Source organism: Pleurodeles waltl, chromosome 1_1 (assembly GCF_031143425.1).
Source record: "Pleurodeles waltl isolate 20211129_DDA chromosome 1_1, aPleWal1.hap1.20221129, whole genome shotgun sequence".
In the NCBI taxonomy this organism is placed as follows: Eukaryota; Metazoa; Chordata; class Amphibia; order Caudata; family Salamandridae; genus Pleurodeles; species Pleurodeles waltl.
The window spans coordinates 667,863,631-667,888,835 of NC_090436.1; the positions used below are offsets into that span (position 1 = coordinate 667,863,631).

The following is a 25,205-nucleotide window of genomic DNA, read 5'->3' on the forward strand; positions in this document are numbered from 1 at the left end:
TAATTACCAACAATTATCAAAATAACTTTGCTAAAACAGAAGAGTTTTACAGACAGTTCTGAACAGAAACTCGTAAAATATTTTAATAGTACCAGAGTAAGCAGAAGTGAGTAATCTCCCATTAACACTGCACATATTGAGGGCCAGATTTATCAAAGGTTTTGTGTCACCCCTCGTGCCATGCAGGGGGATGTAGGGTGACTCGAAACCTAGAATTAGATTTACCAAGCCATGCAAACCACCTTGCATGGACCTGCATGGCTTGGTAAGGCTAGATTAACGCAAGACAGGGCCAGTTGGTGCCTTGCGTTATTCTGCCTCAGGAAGGTATTCCATGGGTGGAGCGTGGGTGTTCACACACATCCACCCTTGGATTTGGTGCATTCCCAGATTTACCATGAGTGGTAGATCTGGGAATGCTTCAAAATGCTAATCCTTCCCAGGGGAGATGTAACAAGGAAAGATATGGTTACTTCTCCTTATTTTAATTTGTTCTGCGTGTGCTGCACTTTCCAGCACACGTAGAAAGAGGAAAAATCCTCAGAGGATTGTTCTTTGTGCAGGCATGCTTGTACCATGGTGAAAGAGTGCCCGTGTTGGCTCTAAGCAGCCAAAAGTGAACAAGCACAAGAAGGGTGCAGAAATGTGCAATTTCTTGATAGATATGGTGAAATAAACTGGAGCCGATCCAGTGAATGAAACACAAGTTTATTTCTAATATCTGACCGGGAGGAGGCAGCGTAACCGCCAAGTCTTCCCTTCTGTTTTTCTTCTGGTCCGTCCTAGCGCTCACACGCTCAAATCCCTTATTGTGAGCGCGAGGAAAGAACCTTCCAAGTATATTACACACCCCCCTTTCCTCAACAGTAAATTTGTACAACAACATCGTACAGAAAATTGAAACATTAATTTGACATGAATCAGCAGTATAATAAATAAAATTCTGAAGATACAAACGAAGTATAACCCTAGGTGTAAGCACTTTGACGATGACCACATATATATATATTTTTTTCCTCACATAGCTAGTTAAAGATGGTTACTCTTTAACAAGGTCGATAGATTATTGCTTGACATAGTCATGAATCTCTTAGTCACCTTTAACAAAGACCTGTCCCTCACCTTCATCCCTACACACTCACCCTTAATCAATAGAAGGTCAGTAGTACTGGTATCGTTGTCTTCATCCTTACCAGAGTTGTTTCCCAACTCTAATGACTTCTTCCGTGTGAGACACGCAGGCACCTTTAAAACCTTCCCACGGTTCCACACGTTCCCATCACTCAACAACAAAGTATATCTGTACACTTTTCTCACCTCCAAAGGCTCTGAAAATTTAGACTCCCCCTTTACAGTCCATGCACCTTTTATCACTCGCACCCAATCGCCAACCTTAAAGTCATCTGGCATTCCAACCTCACCCATATCAAATTTTTTCTTTCTCTCCACACCTTTTGACAACAATGACCTAGGTTTTCTACACCTCATGACCTCGAAAGGTGACTTCCCATTCATACTATGGGGAGTACGGTAAGATCAAACTAAATCCTTCACTGCCTTCCGCCAATTTATACCATTACATATTGCTAATTGCAGCCCCTCCTTCAACGTCCTGTTCCACCTCTCCACCAATCCATTACTTTGAGGATAATAAACTGACGCCCTGATGTGCTCTATGTCATATTTGCGTAAAAACTCCTTCATAAAATTAGATACGAATTGCACACCATTGTCTGAAACTATTGTTTCAGGAACCCCTTCTGAATCAAATAAGTCCACCAGGAACTCCACAACACTCACAGTGTTGACATTTTCCACAAATCTCACGACAGGCCACCTGGAAAAATAGTCAACAACCACCAAAGCATATTTGGGAACACTTTCCAATACATTAAACGGACCCATTATATCAATGGCTATTTTCTTCCACAGCCCATCCGATTTGTCAGACGCAACAAGATCATTTTAACAACCTTTTGAGATTTGTACCTCCATGCACACAACACGCATTCCCTCACATGTTGTTCCACATCCCTGTCCCACCCTGGCCACCAATACTCTGATCTGACACGCCTTTTGGTTGCGCTCATTCCAAGATGACCCTCATGAGCCAATTCCAACACCCGTTCCCGTAACACGTAAGGAACCACCAACAGCTCACCCCTGAACAACACTCCATCCACCAAGCACAACTCTACACCAACTTGACGGAAGCACTCTGCATCACAAGAAGCACCCCCTCTATTTGGCCACCCTTGCCGACAATAACCCATGACCTTTTGCAACACAACATCTTTTTGAACCTCCGACACCCATTCTTCATGTGAAACTCTCCCTTCTGTCACCCTTCCTACATCTTCACTTACAAGTGCTATGAGTTCATCATGTTCAGGCTCACACATTCCCCCACGAACTGACTGCACAGGAAGCCTGGACAGACAATCAGCCAACACATTCTTTTTCCCTGGAAAATACACCAAATTGTAGTTGTATTCCAACATTCTAGCCACCCAACGAGCTATTCTAGGGGACGCTCTACCCACCCCCTTAGTCGAAAACACCTCAATTAAGGGACGGTGATCAGTTTCAATCACAAACTTCGAACCCCACACAAACTTGCGAAAATGATCTACACCCCACCAACATGCCAATGCCTCCTTTTCGAGGATGGAATAGTTCATTTCAGCTGAACTTAACGGTCTGGAAACATATGCAATTGTCACATCCTTTCTCCCTCTTCTTTGCATCAACACAGCACCAAGCCCCACTGAACTGGCGTCCGTATTAATGATGATCTCATCCCTAGTGTCAAACGGTTTAAGAGCTGGAGCCGAGGCAATTTGTTTCTTCAACAAATAAAACTCTTTTTCACACCCCTTGCTCCACACAAATTGCTCCCTCATGCACAACAACTTCCTCATATTTACAGTCTTATCCGCAAATTTGGGAATAAACTTCGAGTAATACTCTGCCAGGCCCTAAAACGGTCTCAATTGACCTTTGTTGGCTGGAGAAGATGCAATTTCTATTGCCTCTACCAAATTATGTTTAGGGGAAATCCCATCTTTGTTTATAGAACGACCCAAATACTCCACCTCAGGCATGCTCAATCTACACTTCTCCAATTTGATAGTCAGACCATTCTCCCTCAGCACACTCAATACTTTCCTCATAGCATCGTCATGCTCCTTCTGGTCTCCACCAAACACCAAGATATTATCCTGGAAATATGTAATGCAGGAGATATCTTTTAATAAATGATGCATTGCATGTTGAAACACCGATGACCCTGACGCCAAACCGAAAGGCATGCGTTTGAATCTGTACTACCCCTCTGGAGTAAGGAAAGAAGTAAACGCTCGTGACTCAGGATGTAACTCAATCTGGTGATATGCCGATGATAAGTCTAAAGTAGAAAACACACTCGCACCCTTTACCGTGGATAACATATCACCAATATTGGGTAGGGGATGTCTATCCACCCATATAGCAGCATTCAAATCACGCAGGTCCACACATAAACGCATGTCTCTGTTGGCCTTCTTAGCGATCACGACCGGTGCTAACTATTCTGATGCTTCGATTTCTTCTATCACATCTTGCTCCGACAACTTGGCTAATTCCTGACGTAATTGTTCCCTCATTGCAATAGGAACGGGACGCGGTTTATGTGCCTTAGGCACAGCATCTTACTTCAAAATAATTTTGGGCATAAAACTCTTTAATTTACCTAACTTATCACTAAATAACTGCGGAAATTCCTCTACAAAGTTGACTCCTTGCAGTATGTGCACATTAGACTTTGACCCTAACACTTGATCTGGGTGATTAGTGTCAAGAATTATGCCCAGGTCCTTTTATTGCGGCCAACCCAATAAGTTGGTGCCCTCCTCAACAAAATATATCTTAGATATAATAGCCGTACCTTGGAACTCTAGTGAAGCTCCATATACCCTACAAGCTCAATAGGTTTGTTACCATAAGCTAGCAATCACAGATCGGGCGGTTTGATATCACGTGTCAGAAATCTGGACATGTTTTCTTTCACAATCAAGGTATATCTTGCTCCTGAGTTAGCCATCACAAGTACATCTACCCCATCAATTTTAACTACACAGTGCGGACCACTGGAGCTCACACTACCTACATCCACCACTTGCAAAATAAATAGTTGTGCATCAATATCCTCACTATCACTTCCTACTGAATTGATTGTTCCCCTACCCCTCCTTAAACTCATTTGCTTCCCCTCGCATACTCTTGCGAAATGTCCCCTGGCTTTGCACTTCCGGCACACTTGTCCAGCCACAGGACAGCATACATCAGTTGCAATGTGCCCCTTAAAACCACATTTATAACATATAACATCTTTTCTTCCGTCCATTTTCAAAGATGTCCCAATTTGGCCCCCCTTCTTAAACTTAGAACCTTCTGAGTTGACCACGCTCACAGCTCCAGGTACGGTAGATAATTCCTTTAAACCCTCATTAGTTATCTCAATAATAAAGTTGATGGCTTTCTATAGTGTCAAATCCTCCGTATTCAACAACTTCTCTTGAACTTTTTTGTCATTAACTTTCAAGACAAGTTGGTCTCTCAGCATTTCATCTTGAAAGTGACCATAATTGCATGTAGCTGCCAGAATTCTTAAACTGGCCAAATAACCATCCACAGATTGTCCCGGCAATTGGCTCCTTTTTAAAAACTTAAACCGCTACACAAAGACATTCTTTTTCGTTCCAAAGTTGGCATTCAACTGTTCCATGGCAACCTCGTACTCATCCTCATTTTGGTCTTCTTCCCCATATGGGTATGGTAAATGTTTCAAAATGCGTCTACCTTCAGCTCCTAAGCAGTGCTTCAACATAAAAAAAAAATCTGGATGCCATGAATATGTCTCCACCCACAGCTAAAACATACGCTTCAAAGCCCTCTTTCCAGTCCTCCCATGGTATGACTGGTTCTCCAGCAGTGTTCAAGAAAAAACTTGGTGCTGTGAATCCTTCCATGTTATTTTTTTTTTCTTCTTTTATAAATAAATAAAAAACAACAGCAACATTCAAGTAACTGTATCTGAATTTAACTTTAACAACAAATGAATGTCTTTGTCTTCAATACCAGTGCCAGTTGTTGTGGAAAGTGTTTCTGTCAATTATCAAATGTTCTTGAACACAGGAGAACCAAACATTCAGCAAAACGTTTATGAAAACCTTGAAAGACTGGACTTTCCCAGTGCAGTGATGATTTTTTGCTTGTTCCGGTATGTAGGTCTTGAGCGGGGCGAGTGCCAGGATACCTTTTAGGTCATAGTTGCCCTTTATCAATTTTATTTCATTTGTTCTATAACACCGATGCACTGCATTTAAGGTGACTGGTGCTTCATTTAGTTATTTGGTGCATTACAGCCAGTTGTAAATGTCCACCGTCACAACACAGCAAGGAGCAGGGAGGACTGAGCTTCATAACACGGCATTAATATCAATTCAAAGGCGTCTCCTGTTAGGATCTTCAAGCTTGGCTTCCCTTGCTGCTAGGCAACGACTACGATGTCCAAGCTTGGCTTCCCTTGTTGCTAGGCAACAACACGGCGATCCTTGCCAATAGCAATTTTATGTTTTTATGAGGATTCACTACATTACCGCCAGAATGAAGTTGCTGCTTGCATCCAAACAAAATTGGTGCCCGGAGCCGTTAATCTCTTTAGCAGTGTCCGCCGCCAGCCTAGATGCGCCTTGCCGCGTGGTGTACTGCTGCGCCTTCGAGGACTCTGCTTTCTCTCCTCCCCGTCTGACCCTCGTTGCCAGTGAAATAAACTGGAGCCGGTCCGGAGAATGAAACACAAGTTTATTTCTAATATCTGACCGGTAGGAGGCCGCGTAACTGCCAAGTCTTCCCTTCTGTTTTTCCTCCGGTCCGTCCTCACGCTCACACACTTGAATCCCTTATTGTGAGTGTGAGGAAAGAACCTTCCAAGTATATTACATATGGCGCATTGCTGCCCTCTCTCTTTCACACAGCACAGCATGGTGCCTTGCTATGTTGTGTTGGATGGCACAATGATATATATGGCCCTATATTCTTATTGCAGGAACTTTGGGACCTGTGATAAGACATGGCATCACTATTTGCTTATAACTTAAAACAAACGAGTAGTCACATACCAGTACAAAAGCATCTCACACTTCTTAACTCATCCTTATAATGTACAGCTGGTAGTACATTATCCAAAATATAGTATCAAATAACATATCACTATGAGAATAGTGTGGGCTATTCTTTCAGGTCTGTGTCCAGGACTAGATGTCATTAAAGAACTCTGGGTTCCTCTAGGTTTTTAGGATTTTCCCATGTGTCCCCTATGGCCAGATGAGCCAAGCTCCAGTAGGACAACAAGATGTGACTTATTGCAAGATGCTCTAAATATGAAAGTCCAAACTGCCTTGTTTATGTGTTGGAAAATCCCTGGAAAATTCATTAACTCAACCTTACTGGAGAAATAAAGATGGGTGTTTTAAAAGAATTGCCATTCAGGGACACCTAGATATGGGACACCTACATATTCAGCTTTGTTTGTATACTAACTAGTTGACATCTGCCTGGTGCTGGCTCTCTTGCTCACCTTGAGGAATCTGTTGCTGACGAGGTTCTTGTGATTATCCTGAGTGCATAGAGAACATTATCATGCTGAGATCTGGAGCATAAAGAAGCTTTCTTGCAGATGGAACTTCCACAAACTTGCTATAGTGTCACTGTGTACTTAATCACTCTTGCTCTTGCAGAGGAGATCTGCTGCTGTAAATGGTCACTTGTATGCTCTTCATCCTACTTATTTCCATCAAATAAGGCTTCTTCTGTAAAGTCTTAATCACTCTCATTTCACTGGTCCACAGGACAAGTTCCTCAGTTCTGCCATAATAGTCTGATAGAAGCACTCAGTGCACTTAAAATATAATGGAGGGACTTTAATGGCCCACTTATTTACAGGCTTACCAGTGCCAGTTACATAAGATTTGAATCCAAGTGACTCTGAAGCCTCAGTTGACGTAATTTCACTTTGTAATTGACAGTACTGTAACACAAAATTATACTTCCCTGCAGAATGTGATAAGGAGCTCTTGAGTCTCCCACATCTTGTGCGAATTTGTTTGCCTTAGGCAGGGGGCCTCCTGAACGTTTAACTTCTACCTCCAACCCACAAGGGCTGCAGAAGCCTAAATTACACTCCTGGAAAGAGAGCACCTGAGCTTGTCTGTTTGGGCAAGAGGTGGGGGTAAGAAGATATTTATTAGCTGATGCCAATTTTGGAAGAGGCACTGGAGAAGGGACAGAACTTGTCAGGTCTATCAACATTTTCCCTACCATACACTCTTCCAGTCAACGCCCAGGTTAGCCTCTGCATTGCCCATGCACATAATCAGGACAAGGGTAAGATGTTGGCATAGTGCAGTTAAACTGTCAGAAACTTGACTGAGTGAAATTACCCTAATAAACTCCAGACCCCCTGCATATCTTTAATCCTGATTTGGAGGTACACATTGTCGGGGCTGCCCTACTTACTAGGTTTTCCGTCTGCTTCTTCTCTTGTTCTAAGGCTACAAGTTGAGCAAAACCTGTTTCTCGCTTTACAGTACCACAGACCCAATACCAGGAAAGCTCAGTATTGAATCAATAGGTACAGTCTACCAAGAGAACACAAGGACATGCCACCATACGAATATGAAACAATACATCAACAACGCAGCTGCCATAAAAAATCTCCAGATTGACATGCACGTTTGCTATAATTAAAGAAGATTTATTCTCTTAAAAAGAAGTGGCATTCTTAAAGAGCAATTTTAGGTCCCATCTCTCAAAGCTTAGGAAGCCCACAAATCTGTCACCAGCATAGCCATCTTCTCAAGTTTAAATACATTTCTAAATAATAGTAGCGAAAAAGAAATAATTGTAGGAGTTTTCTATTCAGGTTTTTCTGATAGTGATAGTGTCATTTGAAGTTGGAAAGAAACTTCTCAGAACAGTTATTCAATCCTTAAAAGTGGCCAGCTATGGGACCAGGCGAAGTGAAAACGTGCAGCAACTGGTGTTCATCTTTCTCCAGCAAGTTCACTTACCTGTAACTCAAAAAAGAGTAGATCAGTAAACAATAAATGGCACCAGGGATTCTGTCACTTTGATGGTATGATTTTCCTATTATATTTTCCAAATTAATATTTCATGAGGGGTATTTGTGTTTAGATCTATGAATTTGCTTATATTTATTCTATTTATATTGACAACAAATGCCACAAGAGTCATAACATCAAATGTAAGTTATACGTTAACTTTTTTTCAAGTCAACATAAGAAGGGTGGATTTTGAAACGTCAGCATTACTGAAAATGTGTTTATATTGGTCAAACATCTTAGGATTGCATGTTTGCAGGTAGATCAGAACTATTGTCTTCTCTCCTTCAAAGAGCAAAAGTTGGATGGCTAAATCAGCCTCCCTTTGTCTTACATGCTCCATTACAATCATTCAGGGTGAAGATCCCCAATGTTCATTCAAAATCACAAGGCAAGGTGAGGGTTCGCCAAGTTTACATGAACCACAAACTATGGGTTCCACTGGTTTTGTGGTCATCTATCTTCCGTCCAATTGCGAGTGAGCAGCATTTAAGTGCAGGGACACCATGTGGCCAGAACTAGGTTTTTCTTCTCAAATTCCACACATACATCTGACCAGTCTGAGTTAATCTGCCCTAAATGAGAAATAAAATGTGGATAAATCAGTCAAGCAATCAAAAAGGTCTTGATTGCCTTGAAATGCTGCGGGCTGAAGCCACAAAGCTATGAAGTCTGACAAACATTGTAAATGGCTCCATTTACGACTGCAAGGTATTCAATCACAATAACCTTGCAGTCATAAACCCATCAAATATTGAGTACACTTTACCCCATTAAAGCATAATATCATCTGTGAATAAATCACAAGCAGGCATTGGGAGGTGGGTGTTCCAAAGAGTGGTTTCCTTCAAACCCCTTCTTTGATCCTTTCCCAACCTAGAAGCGGTTACAGATTTACTCCTGTCAAGGGCAGGAGTGCATTACTTTAAGATATGCATCAACTTGTTTCTAGTCAACATAAGAGGGGTGAATTTTGAAACGCCATCATTACTGAAAATGTATTGATATTGTTCCAATATCTTAGGATTTTATGTCTGCAGGTAGATCAGAACTGTAGTCTTCTCTCAATCATACAACACGGCAGTATGGATAAATCAGTCTCCTTCTTAGGTCGAGTGCACAAGTGCTTTGACCTGTTGTAAGTATTGTGGTATTTTAACCACTCCCACCTCACACCCACCACTTTCACTTGTTTAGGAACTTACCTTTCAAAAATCCCTTGAAGTCACTGGTAATTGTTTTATGTTTGTCCTTTCTTGGGGCGGTTTTGTTACCACCTTGCAGACTGACCCTGTTACATGGATAATTGCACGATTCCCCATATAGTTCAGCATGGATGAACTATTTTTTACTTTTGTCTCTCCCCTTCATGCTCCATGGCAGCCATGGCCCTTACAACCCCAACAGCGCAAGATCCATCTGCAGTATTGGAGAGCTGGTCACATTGTTCACACTGTTACCTAATCAGAGTAATTTCTTTTGGCTCTCCCCTTCATCTTCCATAGCTTTTCCAAAACACTTATAATTGATAAATGCTTTACTAAAAAAATACAGAAATCCGCAACTTGCTCTGTCGGCGCAACTGGAGAGCCAATACTGCAATATTCACTGCACTCTGGAAAAGTCACCCAATAATGCTTTGCAAGCATTCTTTTTCAAAATAACCTCAACCTGTGGTGGTCCTAGGACAAGCGGACCTCCACCAAAACGTTCAGCATAACACATTCTTTCCGTTTAGGGCATCCCTGGGTCCCTGAACTATGTTAGTGGGGACCCTAAAATAATAATTACTGCCATCATTCCGTCCTTTTTTAAGGTATTTTATGGCTGAAACGTTTTTTTTTTTTTTTTTTTTTTTTAACAGCTTGGAGTAGTTTGTGTTCTAAGGGTCTTAGTATTGCAGTAGGCCTGCTAGGCCTGAAAATATGTAAGGCACTTTGGGTCTGATTACGACCTTGGTGAATGGGATACTCCATCTCAAACCTGACAGATATCCCGTCCGCCATATAACAAGTTCCATTATATTCTGTGGAACTTGTAAAACGGCAGGCGAGATATCCATCACATTTGTGGTGGAGTATCCCATCCGCCCAGGTCGTAATCATGTCCTTTGTCCTCTAGGTGCTAAATATATTGTTGGACTACATTACTTTGTGCTATTCTATTTTCATGTGGTTATGCTCTTTAGGGACTAATTATATGGTTACATCACCATGTTTGTTACAAATGATAATGTTATTATGGTGTCCTCTAGCGGCTCTTCTGAGCATTATAGTCAACATACTACAGTATTTGCTACATTCGGTCATCCCATAATGCTTTACAGGGCATTATTTTACTAAACATGTTTGCTCATAACTCAGCCTGAGGTGGTGCTAGGATAATGGGACCACCTTCAAAACGTTCACCACAACCTGCTCTTTCTGTCTAGATCATCTCTGGGTCCCTATACTAGGTCAGTGGGGACCCCAAAATAATAACCACTCCCTCCATTTAGTGTCTTCTAAACTTCTCTCATGGCTGGAACTTTTGTTGTACAGCTGGGAGTAGTTTGTGTTTTAAGGGTCTTGTTTGTAATATCATTGCAGTAGGCCTGTTAGTAATTAAAATGTGTAATGCACTCTGCCCTCTAGGAGCTACATTTACGGTTACACTGCAATGCCTTCAGTCATTTTCTTTTCATGTGGTTATGTCCTATAGGGGCTAACTAAATGGTAACATGACCATGTTTCTTACAAATGCTGTTTTCATTTTGGTGTCCTCTAGGGGCTGTTCTGAGCATTACAGTCTAATGCCAAACATGTATTTCTGATAAAGGTTTTTATTGGCTTTAAATGATAATTGTATATGTTTTATTAGTCTCTTCTTTTTGCAATTATGACCATAATTCAGGCCAGCTTAACATCCTTATTCAACTATAACAGTTTGAACACTCTTAATATGTTTGGGTGACCATTCTAGATTAATTCTCTCGTTACTCCTCCATTGCTGTCTTGTTTGGGGAATTGTGTTAGCCAGCCAGCAACTCTGATGGTGAGGTGGTGAAAGTAGTATTCTGTTGGAATTAGCATTGCAGATTTAAATTAGAATATCAAATGGCAACATTTTAATTTTTGGCTGCAGATAGAGGAAGAAGGTAAATGGAAGTGCTTTAGTTATATGCAGGACCACTGGAATGATGTGGTGGGAAAATTATGAGCTAGGGTGATCAATTTAAAGTCCAGTTATGAATTTATGCAATAGCTCTAGCTCGAACCAATACGAGACCCATTGCATTGCAAATGCTTGTTTCTTATCTGGCCGAATACAGTGTTTCAGGGCATAGGTGCCCAATGTTCACTATAAAACACAACACAAGTTGAGGACTTGCAAAGTTCACATGAAGGACATGCTATGGGTTCCACTGGTTTCGTGGTCATCTCTTCAGCTTCCCATTCATGAGTGAGCAGAATTTAGATGCAAGAACACCATGAGGACAGAAAAATGGTTTCCTGCCCCACATTCTGCACCTACATCATACTAGTCCGAGTTAATCTCCCTAAAATGTAGAATAAAATGAGGACAAACAAGTCAAGCAAAGAGGCAAGTAAATGGCTTCATTTATGACTACAAGTTATTCAAAGATGATGACCTTGCAGTTATAAATATATCATCCCATGAGGAACATTACCCCATGAAAGCATAATAGCTTTCATGAATATACAACAGTCCGTGGTTGGGAAATGGGTGTTTCGAAGTGTGTTTTCCCTTGAAAATCTTCTCTCATCCCTTCCGAACCTGGAAATGATTACAGATTTACTCCTGTCAAGGGCAGGGGTAAATACCTTACCAGGGGGCAAAGGAACACCCATGGGGTGTAGAGAAATGTTTTTACAATGGCAAAAAAGTTCTTGTGGAAAAAATAAAACAGAACAATTGTATCACTGCACAAAATTACTGGAATCTTACAACATATATAAATGTAAAGAAATGTATGATTACACATTGGAAAAATGGCTCCATCCCAGAGCGGAAAATATGGGATTCACAAAATGTTCCCAGTATATAGCCTGAAGCACTGCAACTGTACTGATTTCCAGGCATAATTCTGAGTACTAAGTCATATAAGTACACCATTATGAAAATGTAAACCTACAAGTGACATTTTATGATGTTCTGTCATGAATTGGACCCTGTGAGCGTACATCTTTAATGCACAGAAATTGTTGCAATTGCTTTCAAAGTGATTGGATGGGAAAAACTGTTTCCTGATGGAGAAAAAGAAAAAAAGAAAGTGTGTGTGTTTTCCTGTGCAACAGGATTTTTAGAAGGGCAAATATAAGCATATGTATTTCGGAATTAAAATATGGAATTCACAAGAGTATTTCAGGAATACTTTCAGTAACACAATGTTAGTGTTAGCGCATCAGACTTTATTAAGTAAATTTACAAGGGAGACGTGTATAGGCCAATGGACCTTTTGACGGCACTTCGAGTTTTTCCCACCATGAACCCTGTACCAATACAAATCAATAACCATAACAATCAATAACATCAATAATCAATAGGAGTCAGTAATTTCCACACACCATGACCTTTCAGTCATGAATAACCACACCTTTATGTAAAGGCTAGAATGTTTATTTCCCTATATTAACAATGCTAATGTCACGTAACTTAGTCTCAATATCAAATGATAAACATACAGAAACAATACTGGCTGACCAAAGTGGCAAAAGATTTGCAGTCTAATCAAAGCTTCAGCTACTACACATTCTAAGGTTACAGTACAAATTAATAGCAAGAATAACTGTGCAAACGATATAACATACATTTAGATTCAGCAAGTAAAAAACATCAGATGTTGCAACAGGTAGCGAACTTCATCCGTCAGAGCCCTAACGAACATCAGATTAGAATAGCATGTTTGGACTTCATGCAAAACAAGTTAGTCAACACAAATTTGGAAAATATCTAACTATGGCTCTATCAAAGTTAGCGGTTGGTACCTAGAAACAAAAGCAAATAGACATAACAATCAGTAACGTTTGTCTTTATACCTGTCCTCAATATGGTTCAGCAATCTGTGACAGTCTTTGTCAATAGGAAATCAGTTCGGTCAGCAGGACATCAGGATTCAGCATCAAAGTTCAGAATAAGCAAAGTCTCTACATGCAATTTAGAAAAGAATAATGATAAGAATAATGACAACGGTCAGAAAAAAAGGGAGAATGTCACGGAATGGCTGTTCTCCTCTTGGTGCAGCCCGGCTAAGTTAGTTTCTCTAAAGCTATTTCCCACATCCTTATTGGTCAAGGAATCACATGTTTACACTTAGTCCAATGAAACTAAAACCGCAAATCTACTAATTCTACTACTACATGGTTCACATATCGATGATTGCTCCTCTTCTCCCGCTTTTGTCATTCAGCTCATCAGCTATCAATATTGTTGCGGCTTACACTCCAGTCAGTGCATCCATTGTCTTCTCCTGGGAAGGTCACTCTTACACATACTACATTAAACATTGTTTCACTAGCAATTACAGCATCTTCTAACAAGCAGTTTCTCATGAGAACTAACTTCAGCTACGAGCACATGGTCAGTGCAGTCCAAAATCACAATTTAATTCTCTAAGCAACCATTTTATAAAATGCCAGAAAATGCAGCTTGACGTGAGGCCGTGCAACTAGGCCCAAGACCTCGCTAAGTTAAGGCCTGCGAATTAATAAAGCTAATACATAATGCATAACCCTTAACATGACATATTACTACATTAGTCAAACATAAGCTCAACATTTTACATTAATAAGCCATTAACAAGTACACTTTGTGAATACTGGCGGCCACTTGCATGGGTGCTCCTTCAAATGCTTGCATTGTTTTTCTCTAAGTCAATACATTTTCTACGCAAATTCAACACTCAAACTCCATGAATATTCATTAATAAACTGAGCGTTAACATTATTCTCTGCTCACCAGAAGTGCACTTGGTAGCCTTTGTGAATTCCAAAAACACTAATCTATTCCAACAGTAGATCTAATTTACGGGCATATTTTTGTGAATCAGGACAACAGTAATTTGAAGTCGATTACAAACAGGAATAAATCAAGTTTGATATGTACAGAACTTGACATTGAGCAAGGATAGCAGATCATCTCATGTGTGGATTTTTCACTTACTACAACATCATTGGCCCTCTGTGGTCTCCAGCTTAAATCAAGCTTTCATTCTCCTCCTGCATTGCTCCAATGGTGTCCGGCCTTTCTGATTTGCTTACATTATAAAGAACACTTTTACACAGAATTACCTTTACAGAAAATGAACAAGGCTCAATTAACAATAGAAATGCTTCAAAAACAAAACTGGTACACTAAATTATTTTACACGTAAAGAGATTGTAGCAGTCACTTTTTGCCTATATTCCTGCTTTTATCCCAAACAATGACTGATTTATTAATTTTACTAATTTTCTCGTTATTCCTTAGCAACTTTTACCCTTTATAATTTAGGGGCATATCTAAGAGCCCTTAGCACCTCCTTGTGCCACACTAGCGTAATTTTTTTTTACACTAATGTGGCCCAACAAGGCCACAATCGCCACGCCAAATTTACAAATGCATTGCGCAACTTTGTAACCCCTTGCGCCAAGTTATGCCTGAGCCAGGCATAATGTATACAAGGGGGCGTTTCCCCGTCAGGGTGGCTGAAAAATGGCGCAAAGAAATCCAAAAGATTTATATGCGTCATTTAGTTTGGTATGTTTAACGCCTGCTTGGAGCAGGCGTTAAAAGGAGGCATGCAATTGTATTCAATGGGCCCCTATGTACTGTTCAGGGTTAATGCAAAAATTATGGTGCTAACCCTGAGCAGTACATCAATAGCATCAGAAATTCTGACGCTATTCCCCCCTATGCTGTGCCATGGTGTGCCATATTTTAATGACGGCGCACACATGGTGGAGATAGAGGGGTGCAGTGATGTAGCGCCACTTTTCTAAAATTTGGCACTTAGTGTTTCATATTTTTAAATTAATCTCAATTAATTCATTTTGATTTCTTTTTCATTTTGGCAATCTTATTTTGTTTTTCTGTAAGTACTTAACTTTCTAGTGCTTTCTATGCAAAGATATTTCTCAATAAGAACTTTTCTTTGTAGTGCTTTCTTTTAAAAGCATTTCTATGTTTCTTTCTAATGACATAATCCCACCCCATTTGGGGTGGGTGACTAACCCTCATCATGGTGAATCCTCAAAGTTACTAAATTAACCTTAGCTCAACTGCCTGGTAGCTATGGCACAGAGCAGACAAACTTAACTTAGGGCAATGTATAAATTAATTATGCAGTACTAAAACAGTAATAAAGTCAAAACAATACTAATTGCAAACAGATTCGAAAAATAGAGATAAAATGAATAAGTAAAGTGTCACCATGATGAGAAAAATCTAATAAGATAACTGAAGATATGCTCTCTTAAAATTTTAAGTAGGAATAATGGCAAGCAGCACAAATGCCTATGATAATCAATGGTCGAGGTGGACAAGGACCTAGGTGTAATTCGAGGCTGACAATGATGGAGTGCGGGTAGGATATGCCAACCAGATTTGTCTTAGTCAAAGATTTTACCTTCTGACATTAGTCCTATAAGTCCCAATGCCATGCAGGAGTACTGTTCTAAAGCCCCCTGGACCTCAGGGGAGGCACCTACAGACTTGCAGGGTGTCAGACAGTGGCCAACAGCAGGGTTCAGTCTAGGACCAGTTGCCACTGATCTGCTTTGCAGTTACAGGAAAGGCCCCTTGCAGTTTGTTGTATCCCTGTAGCTTGAAAAAGAAGTCTGCTGTCTGACCCTCTTAGTTCACTTCTTTATTGTGATTAAAAGAAAGAGCACTTAGAGCTCGTCTCAGATCACAGATGACTGGCTCGCTCCTATATTGATCATCCTCAGGTACAGGAGTGTTCTGAAATGGGTAGCTGGAGGTGCGGCATGTATGTCTGGCACGGCCAAGTGGGTAGGAATGACTCCTGGGCACAGCCTAACAAGCGGGGTGAAAGTTCCCAGGGCCAATCATATCCACTTTGGGCATTTTCAGGATTGTGGAACTCTTCAGCCACACTAAACTTGGGCTGTGAGGGTAGGGGGTGTAGGGAGTGCACTGCAGTAATCCTAGTGTTCTACATCAAGGGACTTCAAACTGGGGGGCGGGTCCCCTTAGGGAGGCCTCAAGTGATCCCGGGCGGGCACCAGGGTCTGGCCAAAAGAAGCATTATGCTGATAACAGGGCTTGGTTTTAAGCTTCAAAAATGTGAGCAGCTGTAAATCGCTTCGTAATGGGCATCACTAAAATGGTTTGTCTTACATTCCCAAGCTGGGAGTATGTGTCAATAAGGAAGGGGCTCCAAATACCCCTCAAAGTCCCCACCCCTACTTCTACTAATTACACTGTGGATACTTTTACATTAGTGAGGCCCGTCTGACCAGAATAGTATGTTTGGTATCATGTATTTGATTGCATTTTTAAAACAGCACCAGAACTTATTTTTCAGTACGTTCAGACAGATTTAAACATTGCCAATTAACAAGAATACTTGTGACAAATTTGGAGGAGGGCCCCATGATTTTTTTCCCCCACTAATGGGGGCTCAGCATTAAAAAGGTGGAAGACCACTGTCCTACATCTAACAACAAAATCAAATTTGAGGCAGTCGTTGTACCATCAATAACCTAGAGCGACAAGTCTGGTAGAACAATAGTTCAACTCTTCCTGAGATACAGTATTAGGATTTTAATCTGTAATCTAGTTTTCTATTTAGGGCAGCTAGGCCTATTGGAGTGAAAACGAATTTGTGGGTGCTAGTCACTGTAAGGACATGTTAACATTAAAATCCTACACAATCTGCTTTTAAATACAATGCACCATGCCTTGTGCACTACAAAGCCAACACAGGAGTGAGATTAATATTTAAAAGAGCGGTTTTGATCTGTCAAAAGGGTTTATTTTGACAATTCAAATTGCACTGTATGAAGAGCAAAGTAAGGCTACAGTGGTGGGCCTTAAGCTTTATTTTAGGCTATCACTGTAGTGGGTTGCACGATTGGTGCTGCAGTCCACAATTAGTATTTAACTAACTGAAGCTAGGTACATTTTGTACCATACACCAGAGTTTTATAGATATGTTAAATATACTAACTAAGAATATGCCAATTTGATCATGTTTAAAGGAGGCACATAGGCAACTTTCCAATAGTTAGTAGGGTTAAAATACACATAGCTCTAACACCAGCAAACATATAGGGTACAAAAATATAGCCGCAGAAATGCACTAAAAAAATAAAAAACAAAGGTTACAGGGATGTTATGGTTAGGTTCACGTTTTACCCACACAAAAATACTTACAATTAGTTATACTTATCTGAAAAAACTATAACTCATGCCATTAAGTAACTTGAGGCCATGAGTTTAAGTTTCTTAACATAAGTATAACTTTATGTATAACTATAACTGCTGAAATTCGATGGTCTTGTGTGGGTAAAAGGTGAACCTAACTAGAACGTCTCTGTAACCTTGTATATATCTTGCCACTTATATATTGTGTTAAATGTCCAAATATTACACCACCCCACTGTACAGAACCTAGGGTCTATGCAAACTGCACTTTGCAGTATGCTTAGTAGCACTACAATAGTACTACTCACATACTTTAAAATGCTGTTCACAAACATTCTTGCAGAGGATTCTGTCTCCACCTCTCCTTATTTTATGTGCATAAATCTCCAGATTGGTGTGCATTTCTGTAGTAAGTGTCGGCAGGACAAGAGGTTAGCTGGAAAAATAGGAACATTGACTAAATAGGAGATAGTTAAAGAGGAATAAGGAGGAGTTAAGGGATTGTTAGGGAGGTATTAAGAGAGGGGCATGCATCCACCCATAAAAGAATAAACCCATTCCTATTAACAAACTGCACTTCTGTAGTTACTACAGCCAAAAACAGACCCAAAATAGTCGCAAGTGTACTCTAGTTCAGATCTAGAGCTAGTCTAATACCACAAATGGCCAACCACAGGTACTGCAACCCACTCTAATAGCAAATCATTTAGTAAGGGACTTAAAATAGAACCCATAAGCAATAATGTTAAAATAAATGAATGTGTTTCTCCATTTAAAAAAAAATATACATTTAATTTAATGTTTACAAAAGTACATGTAACTAAAAAAATATTTAAATCATAATAATATCCTTTTGCATTTAAAACTATAAAAACTATTTTCTAAATAATTAATTTAAATTAATTATATGCATAACGTTTATACATAACTCTGTATATACTCCATGTATAACTACTTTTTAGTTCATAAAAAGAAAACGTAAACATTTTACTCTAAATTGACTTATTAAAATACATCTTTAAAAATAGTTTCATTTAATTTAGTATAGCTAAATTAATTAGATATTTATTTCAAAATAAGTTAATAGTGCTGTAGCATTTTTTATTTTCTTCTCCATTTAAAATAATTATATGAATGGAGTTACCGTAATATTTAACATAAACTTATTTGTGCATTTTTTTTAATTTAATAAACTTTTTTACTTTTTCCTATACTTTACTGTAGGAGATCTCTAGCCCAGTGGCAGAGATCTCTGCCTCTATGTGTAAGTAACTAGTAGTAACTTAACACTAGTAAATTTGGCTCCACCTCCTGGTTTCAGAGCGCTTAGTACCCAGGGTACATTCTTTGGGTGGTGAATGCAACTACCCCATGGGTTTTGATGCAAAACCCTATCTGCTTAAAAAAAAGCAGGCAGGGTTTTGCATAAAAGATTACGCCTTTTTAAAATAGGCGCTATCAATGCGAAATGCTTGTACAGCACACAAACAAAGTAGGAAATGCTATAATGTGAATGTAAGCATGGTATTTTGTCCTGAACGAGTGTCCCTCTAATACAAAACCTATGCTACATCTTTACACAGTGGTGCAAAGGTATGCACGTGGCGCTCAGCAGCCTGACTGTGCTCCGACGCTAAGGAGAGAAGAGAGCGCCATATCTCTGTAGATATGGCGCTGGTCCTCCTCTCTCCATCTCAGGCAACGCAGTGCAGCATTTTTGACTGCTGCATTACATGATAATTTAATAAATAGACCCCATGATGTCTTAGGCCTGGACGAAACCATTTGCTATGGAATAGCAACCACTCATTGAAGGAGGCATGAACAACTGTAATGTAACTTCTAGGCCATTCCAAACAAGTTTAACTTAGAAATATTAGAAGTAAAGTTTTGTATGTTTTAAATTGTTGCCTTCTGTCTGCTCTTGATTTTTTAAAGTACAGTTTTAGAAAGTAACCTAGATATATTCTTCTTTCTAGCTACTAGACTAAAAGAAAATGCATCCACCAAGTGAAGTTGTTACGAAAGGAGCCGTGTATGTAAATTACTGAAGGATTCAAACTCGTCTGCCCAATTTAAATCTACACTGAGAAAGACTATCTTGAAATGGCCAACAGGAACCGGGAAATGCTTCACAGCAACAAGTGCCAATGAATGGCTTAGAAGAGCAAATACCCAAGTGTGGATTACGACCCAATTTATTGTGTTTACATGTTGCTGTTGTTATTGTTTTACTGAAGTACAACATCGGTTTAAAACTCTCAGCAGTCAGTAGTAAGTTTGACATACACAAGGCCAGCATCGTGTCAAATCATATTTGAATCACTGCGGTTAATAAGTATGAATTAGTATCTGTTGGTGTCCACTTGCCTTCTACTTCGAACGAGGGATGCTGGTGTAAAGCAAGGGCCATATTTGGCAGTGAACTCTGTAACGTATGGATGTTTGCGGTAGATTACAAACATACATTTTTGGCGGGAATCAGGTGAATGCGGAATGAAACGTTTACACAGTTGGACGCAATCGAAGCTACAATATGTAGCCGTTTAATGTTTAGAACAGGGTCCTGTACTTCCATGTCTTACTGACTGCCATCTTGTTTTCAAATCGTCTGATGATTGCCATAGATATCAGATTGCAAAGTGGGCTCATTATTATAAATTAGTAATCAAACCAATTACGTGCGAGGAAGCACTGCAGTCATGCAACAAGGGCCCAGGAGCCCCCGCGCTGCACGGGTGAGGGGAGGGCCCTAGTTCCAGTTCACGGTGCACAGGCTGCAGGCCCATGATTGGGTCCAGGGGAGAGAGGGCCCCCTATAGGTACTTTGTAGGGCCCCCCTTAAGTTTCCTTACGCCGCTGAAGCGCTGTGTTCATTGACAGCAGAGACTGAGTACATCCATTTCTTCTAGAATCAAAGTGCATTACAAAGTAGCACATCGCTAATTTTTAACTTGAACTGCCACGAGCCCTCAGGGCAGCATTGGATGTGGAGGAAAATTCAATGTCAAATGTACTATTCCAACCCCAGCCCTAAACTATTTGGGGAAAGAGCAACTTTCCCCCAAATATTCCAGGAGGTCTACTTACTATACTGTCTCCAGTCTTGGAATACTTTGGGGAAAGTTATAAATTCCACAAGTATTTTTAGGAAGAGTTGAAAAGCAGTAATATTAAAGTAGAGAAAGTGCTGCCCTGATGGCGTAACTCAGGACAAAAAACATAAAAATACAGTAGTTTACACCCCATACAAAGGCCCCTCCACTTCTGTTTTTCTAAGCTGTTACATAGGGAACATTTTTAGGAAATAATACCTGTGGTGCACTGGAGAGTTTTCATACAGTTCTATAATATCGTTGCTGTATTCGCAATACAGGCACCATATTAGTTCATTATTTTTAAAAAGATTTGTTCAACTGGTAATGGGAATGTGTACACTTCTCTGTCGCTTGTCACTGACACACTGCTCCCTCCTCATGCATTTTCCTTTTTGTAGGTAATTGTTTTGCGGTATGGCAGTTCAATTGAACAAATCGACTACAACTTCCAAAATTAATTGATCTGGAAATGTATTGTCCTTCTGGCAAGTCAGTTGTGGCATACTTTACCATCTGCATGCGGACCAACACTTGGTACACTGCATAGGCACATTTATTTCTCAATTGATGCACGTGTCATTATTAGAATAACACTTTATCGAGGCCATTTCAAGCCATGAGATAATAACACGGTGCACATTACCTTAGCCTCTGAAATCTGTTGCTTTCCATCAGTTTATGACTCGTAGTAACAGGAAACAACGTATTATTGCACCCGTTTTTTCTCTCTTCTTAACCTATGAACCTATACACACCGTTTTGCGTGCACATTTGCCCCAAGCTGTGAGTTGATAGTAACTGGCTGTGCAGAAGCTAAACTAGCTGCAACTCGTGCTCAATTCATTTTGAAACTTGTGGTCGAGTTCTCCCGTTACTGGGAATGGTGCTTTGGGAGCAACTGCAAAAACAGGTGCATATGCTATTTGCACCAGGTTTAACAATTCAAATGTAAATTAACCAAGCATGCAAGTAAAGGCGCGTTGGGTAGCATGTGAGAAAATCGAAATTGTCAGACACTGTTTGAGAGAAAGATTACATTTTATAAGGACAGGCCAGACCTCAGCAAACTCATACTCAAAATACCACAGAGAACTCACATCACACAACACCTCAGAGGGCTCAACTGGCACCTGATGCACAAACGTGCTCATTTCAAACTCCTCCCATACATATTCAAGGCACCACATAACTTAGGCCCCAAACACCTGAAGAGTCGCATCTCTTTCCACCAACCACCTAGACAGCTCCGCTCCGCAGCCCTCCTATTCGCACACATCCCACACATACACAGAACCAGACAAGGACAAAAAGCGATCTCTTTTAATGACTGCAGTGACGTCTCACTTTACGTCCTCCTCCTTTTTTGAATTGCACAGGAAGCTGAAAGCCTGGCTTTTTAATTAACTAACCTAGCATAGACAGGGCTAGGCACGCACACCTGCTCAGTGCCAGGATACCTCCTGGGTAATTAGGCTTTACAAATACACACACCTATGGTGTATGATGGAGTGGCAAAGGACACAGCTGGAGCATATATTTTGTAACTTTTTAAAGTAATGTTTAGACTTGAAAGCTGAAAGACAATCCACCATTGTATGTTCTCTTAGACTGGAAAGGACTGAATGGTCTATGCAACTATGGAAAACATGCAATGCAGAAACTCTGTCTGCTTTTCTTTGTCAACCGTTAGGTCCATTTTCTTTGCTTTTCAAGATATGCAGATTTCTTCAAGGACATATATTGGTGCAAACATTAGATAAATACAAAAGCTAGCTCTTGGTTACTTTCTACTTTAAGACAAACCAATACCTAAAGACGTTTCTCATAAGTATCACTTGCAGAGCAGGCTAATTATTACAACCTCAATTTGTGGATTCTTGGTCAGCACCCATCAAATAACCATCCTTGGTTATATTTTCCTCAAATTCTGTAACTTCAGATTTGAGCCAACATGTGAATGTCAAATTTCACGCAGCAAAATATGAAGAAAGTCAGTGCCACCTGAAAGGCGGAACTCTCCATTCGTGCACATAAATAGCACAATGGTTGATCCATTTTATTCACTGTTATTGTGTATTTTTACCTGGTAGGCGTATAACTACCTACTCCACAACAAATGACATTTGAATTAAAAAATAAATAACTTGAAAATTAACTTTTATAGATTGGATTTTTTCCACTTGTTCGTCTTCACATTTTTAAGAACTGTGTTGTAAAATGGTAGTAATGGAGCCAGAAAGAACTATGCCCATTACAACGAAGGAATGCTCAGATTTGGTATACTACCGTTTGGGAAAGGTCTGGTGATCCATGATTTTTGCACTGCGATGTTTTGCACCCTAAGGGCATTCAAAGCATGTCATGTTCTTCTGTGGCTTAGGCAGTAGCGGTGCTCCCTAAGAAATAGGAATTTAATCCCAAATTTGACTTGTTTTTGAAATAGGCATTATCTATGTATCATTGGTGCTATGATTCTTCTTTACTGGAAACTTCCACTTTGTACATATAAGGGACAGTGAGAACTCATCACCTTCAATCAGTGGTGCTTCCCAGGGACTCAGATGGCTCTCTTCTGTCTTTCTGTGCACTTCACACAAGTCTACATTGGCAAAAGCATGGTCCCAGAGGTCCCAGAACAGATGGAACTGGCTATTAATGCTCCCATTAAAGACTTGCAGTAAAATCACTTTAAATTTGTCGAGAGAGAGATAGAGCATGTGTAGTTTGTATGTGTAACACCAGCACTGTTGAAGCGAGTTTGACAAAGAGACCTACCCATGCGCCTGGAGAAAAACATTTTGCAAAATAATGCTTGGAGGACAACAAATGTTACACACTAAGGATAGGCATCTATTTAGGATGTGCCGTAGACTAAAACAATATCAACTCGGAGAGTACCTGTGCTGAGTAAGTTCACACAAAGGGTTCATAATTGTTTTTTCTTATTTTCACAAATTGTGCTGAAATGCATGTCCTCAATGGCTAACCAATGTCGCTTGTTGAAAAATTACAAAGGACTGTTAGGGATAACAGTAAGTTAAGAATTATTGGTTACTATGCAGGAGGAAACTGCTATTAAGTGAAAGGGACAGCCATGATGGTGCCAACATAGCTACCAGGGAACCTACCTTAGAGTAAGTGTACTTTTTTTTTCCCTCACACTTGACATTTCCCGACTCCTTCCTAGAACTTGCTCTGAGATTCTAACATTTCTTTTCAGAAAGAGGGTTTTTTAAGCATTCATCACATTCGAAATTCTCTTAGAGTTCAGTTTTTCTTTGGAGAAATGTCTAATCTGTCTGGGCCTATTTCTAGGGTTAACATGTTCAGAAAAGAATGATGTTTCTCGCAGACGATAAGAAATTACGGCCCATTGGGAGATAATCATTTTTCTTCTAACAATGTACTTTAAAAAGTATACTTATTGCACAATGTTTTATGTGTTTTACATGGCAATGTCAGACGGCATTTTAAGTTTAGTACACCTCAAGAAAATAGAACATTTCTACAGAGGGTTTTAAGTTTAATTTCCAAATATTTTGGTCAGGAATCAAAATCAAAGTATTTTTCCTGTATGAGTTTTTTTTTAGTTTCGAACATTCCAAGATAAGAACATATACAATTCTGTGATTGGGCAGTGGTTTACATAATGCTTCATTTCTAGCAGTCTGGAGCTTGGATACGCATGAAATTGTAGCTTCCAAAGCTGCTCAGAAAATATAACTTGAAATACAGCCCAGTAACACAAGCATTTGGCAAGCCATATTGGTTCAACCAGATGAAATGCCAGGTGGATGTTTGATAACTAGCAATGCCTTTAAAAAATCGAAAAGATTTATTTTTTACAAACCATGCATCTTAATCCGAGAGATTTATTTATGCCATTGAAAAACGTTTTCAATTTCTTGTAGCATTTTTGTGCTTATGTTATGATTGTAACTTCATGTGAAAAGCACTTGAATAAAAAAGGTTCAAGACTGTTACTGTGCTATTTTATTGGCATGTTGTGAAAGGATCACTAGCCTTACAATCACTTTAGATTGAATTTTACCCACCGGTATCTCTTTCCCTGTGTGGTTGGCCTGATCCAAAAACACAATTCATCCATTATTCGACAAAGATTCAGAATGTTTTCATTAGAGTAAAAATAGGGATTTTTTTTTTAGTATTAGAAAAGTATATTCACATCCAATAAACCACAACTAATAGGCAACATTGAACGAATGAATTTTCCATTGCTCTAGGGTTACAGCCTGATAAATTAGATTAGTTGTAGGGCAGCTGAACTTGTTTAACGTTTTAAAGGTATCACACGTTACACGTCACATACACGTTACCTGTCACACGTTACATACAATCATTTTAGAAAACAATTGCAGACTGTTACAAAGAAAAAGGACATAGTAAAAAATAATTAAAAAACACAACAGTGTAAAATCTCTTCATTTCTCCAGGCCATTATTGGGCGGAGGATATGAAGGGGCTGACCTTAGACCTACTCTCTTGTTGCTGCCTTATCATGTATGGAACTATCCCATGACATCAGGTGCAGCATACTTCCAGGGAGAGCGAGAAA

The 25,205-nt window shown here is 39.8% G+C and overlaps 1 protein-coding gene across 1 annotated transcript in view; it reads left to right on the top strand.

The window, feature by feature from the left end:
* LOX (lysyl oxidase) overlaps positions 1-24,612 on the top strand; it is a 134,185-nt gene extending 109,573 nt beyond the window's left edge. The window contains exon 7 of the mRNA XM_069227010.1: positions 19,511-24,612. Coding sequence (XP_069083111.1) covers positions 19,511-19,517 — 7 coding nt within the window. The 3' untranslated portion in view covers positions 19,518-24,612. The remainder of the gene's footprint in view (positions 1-19,510) is intronic.
* The last annotated feature ends 593 nt before the right edge of the window (positions 24,613-25,205 follow it).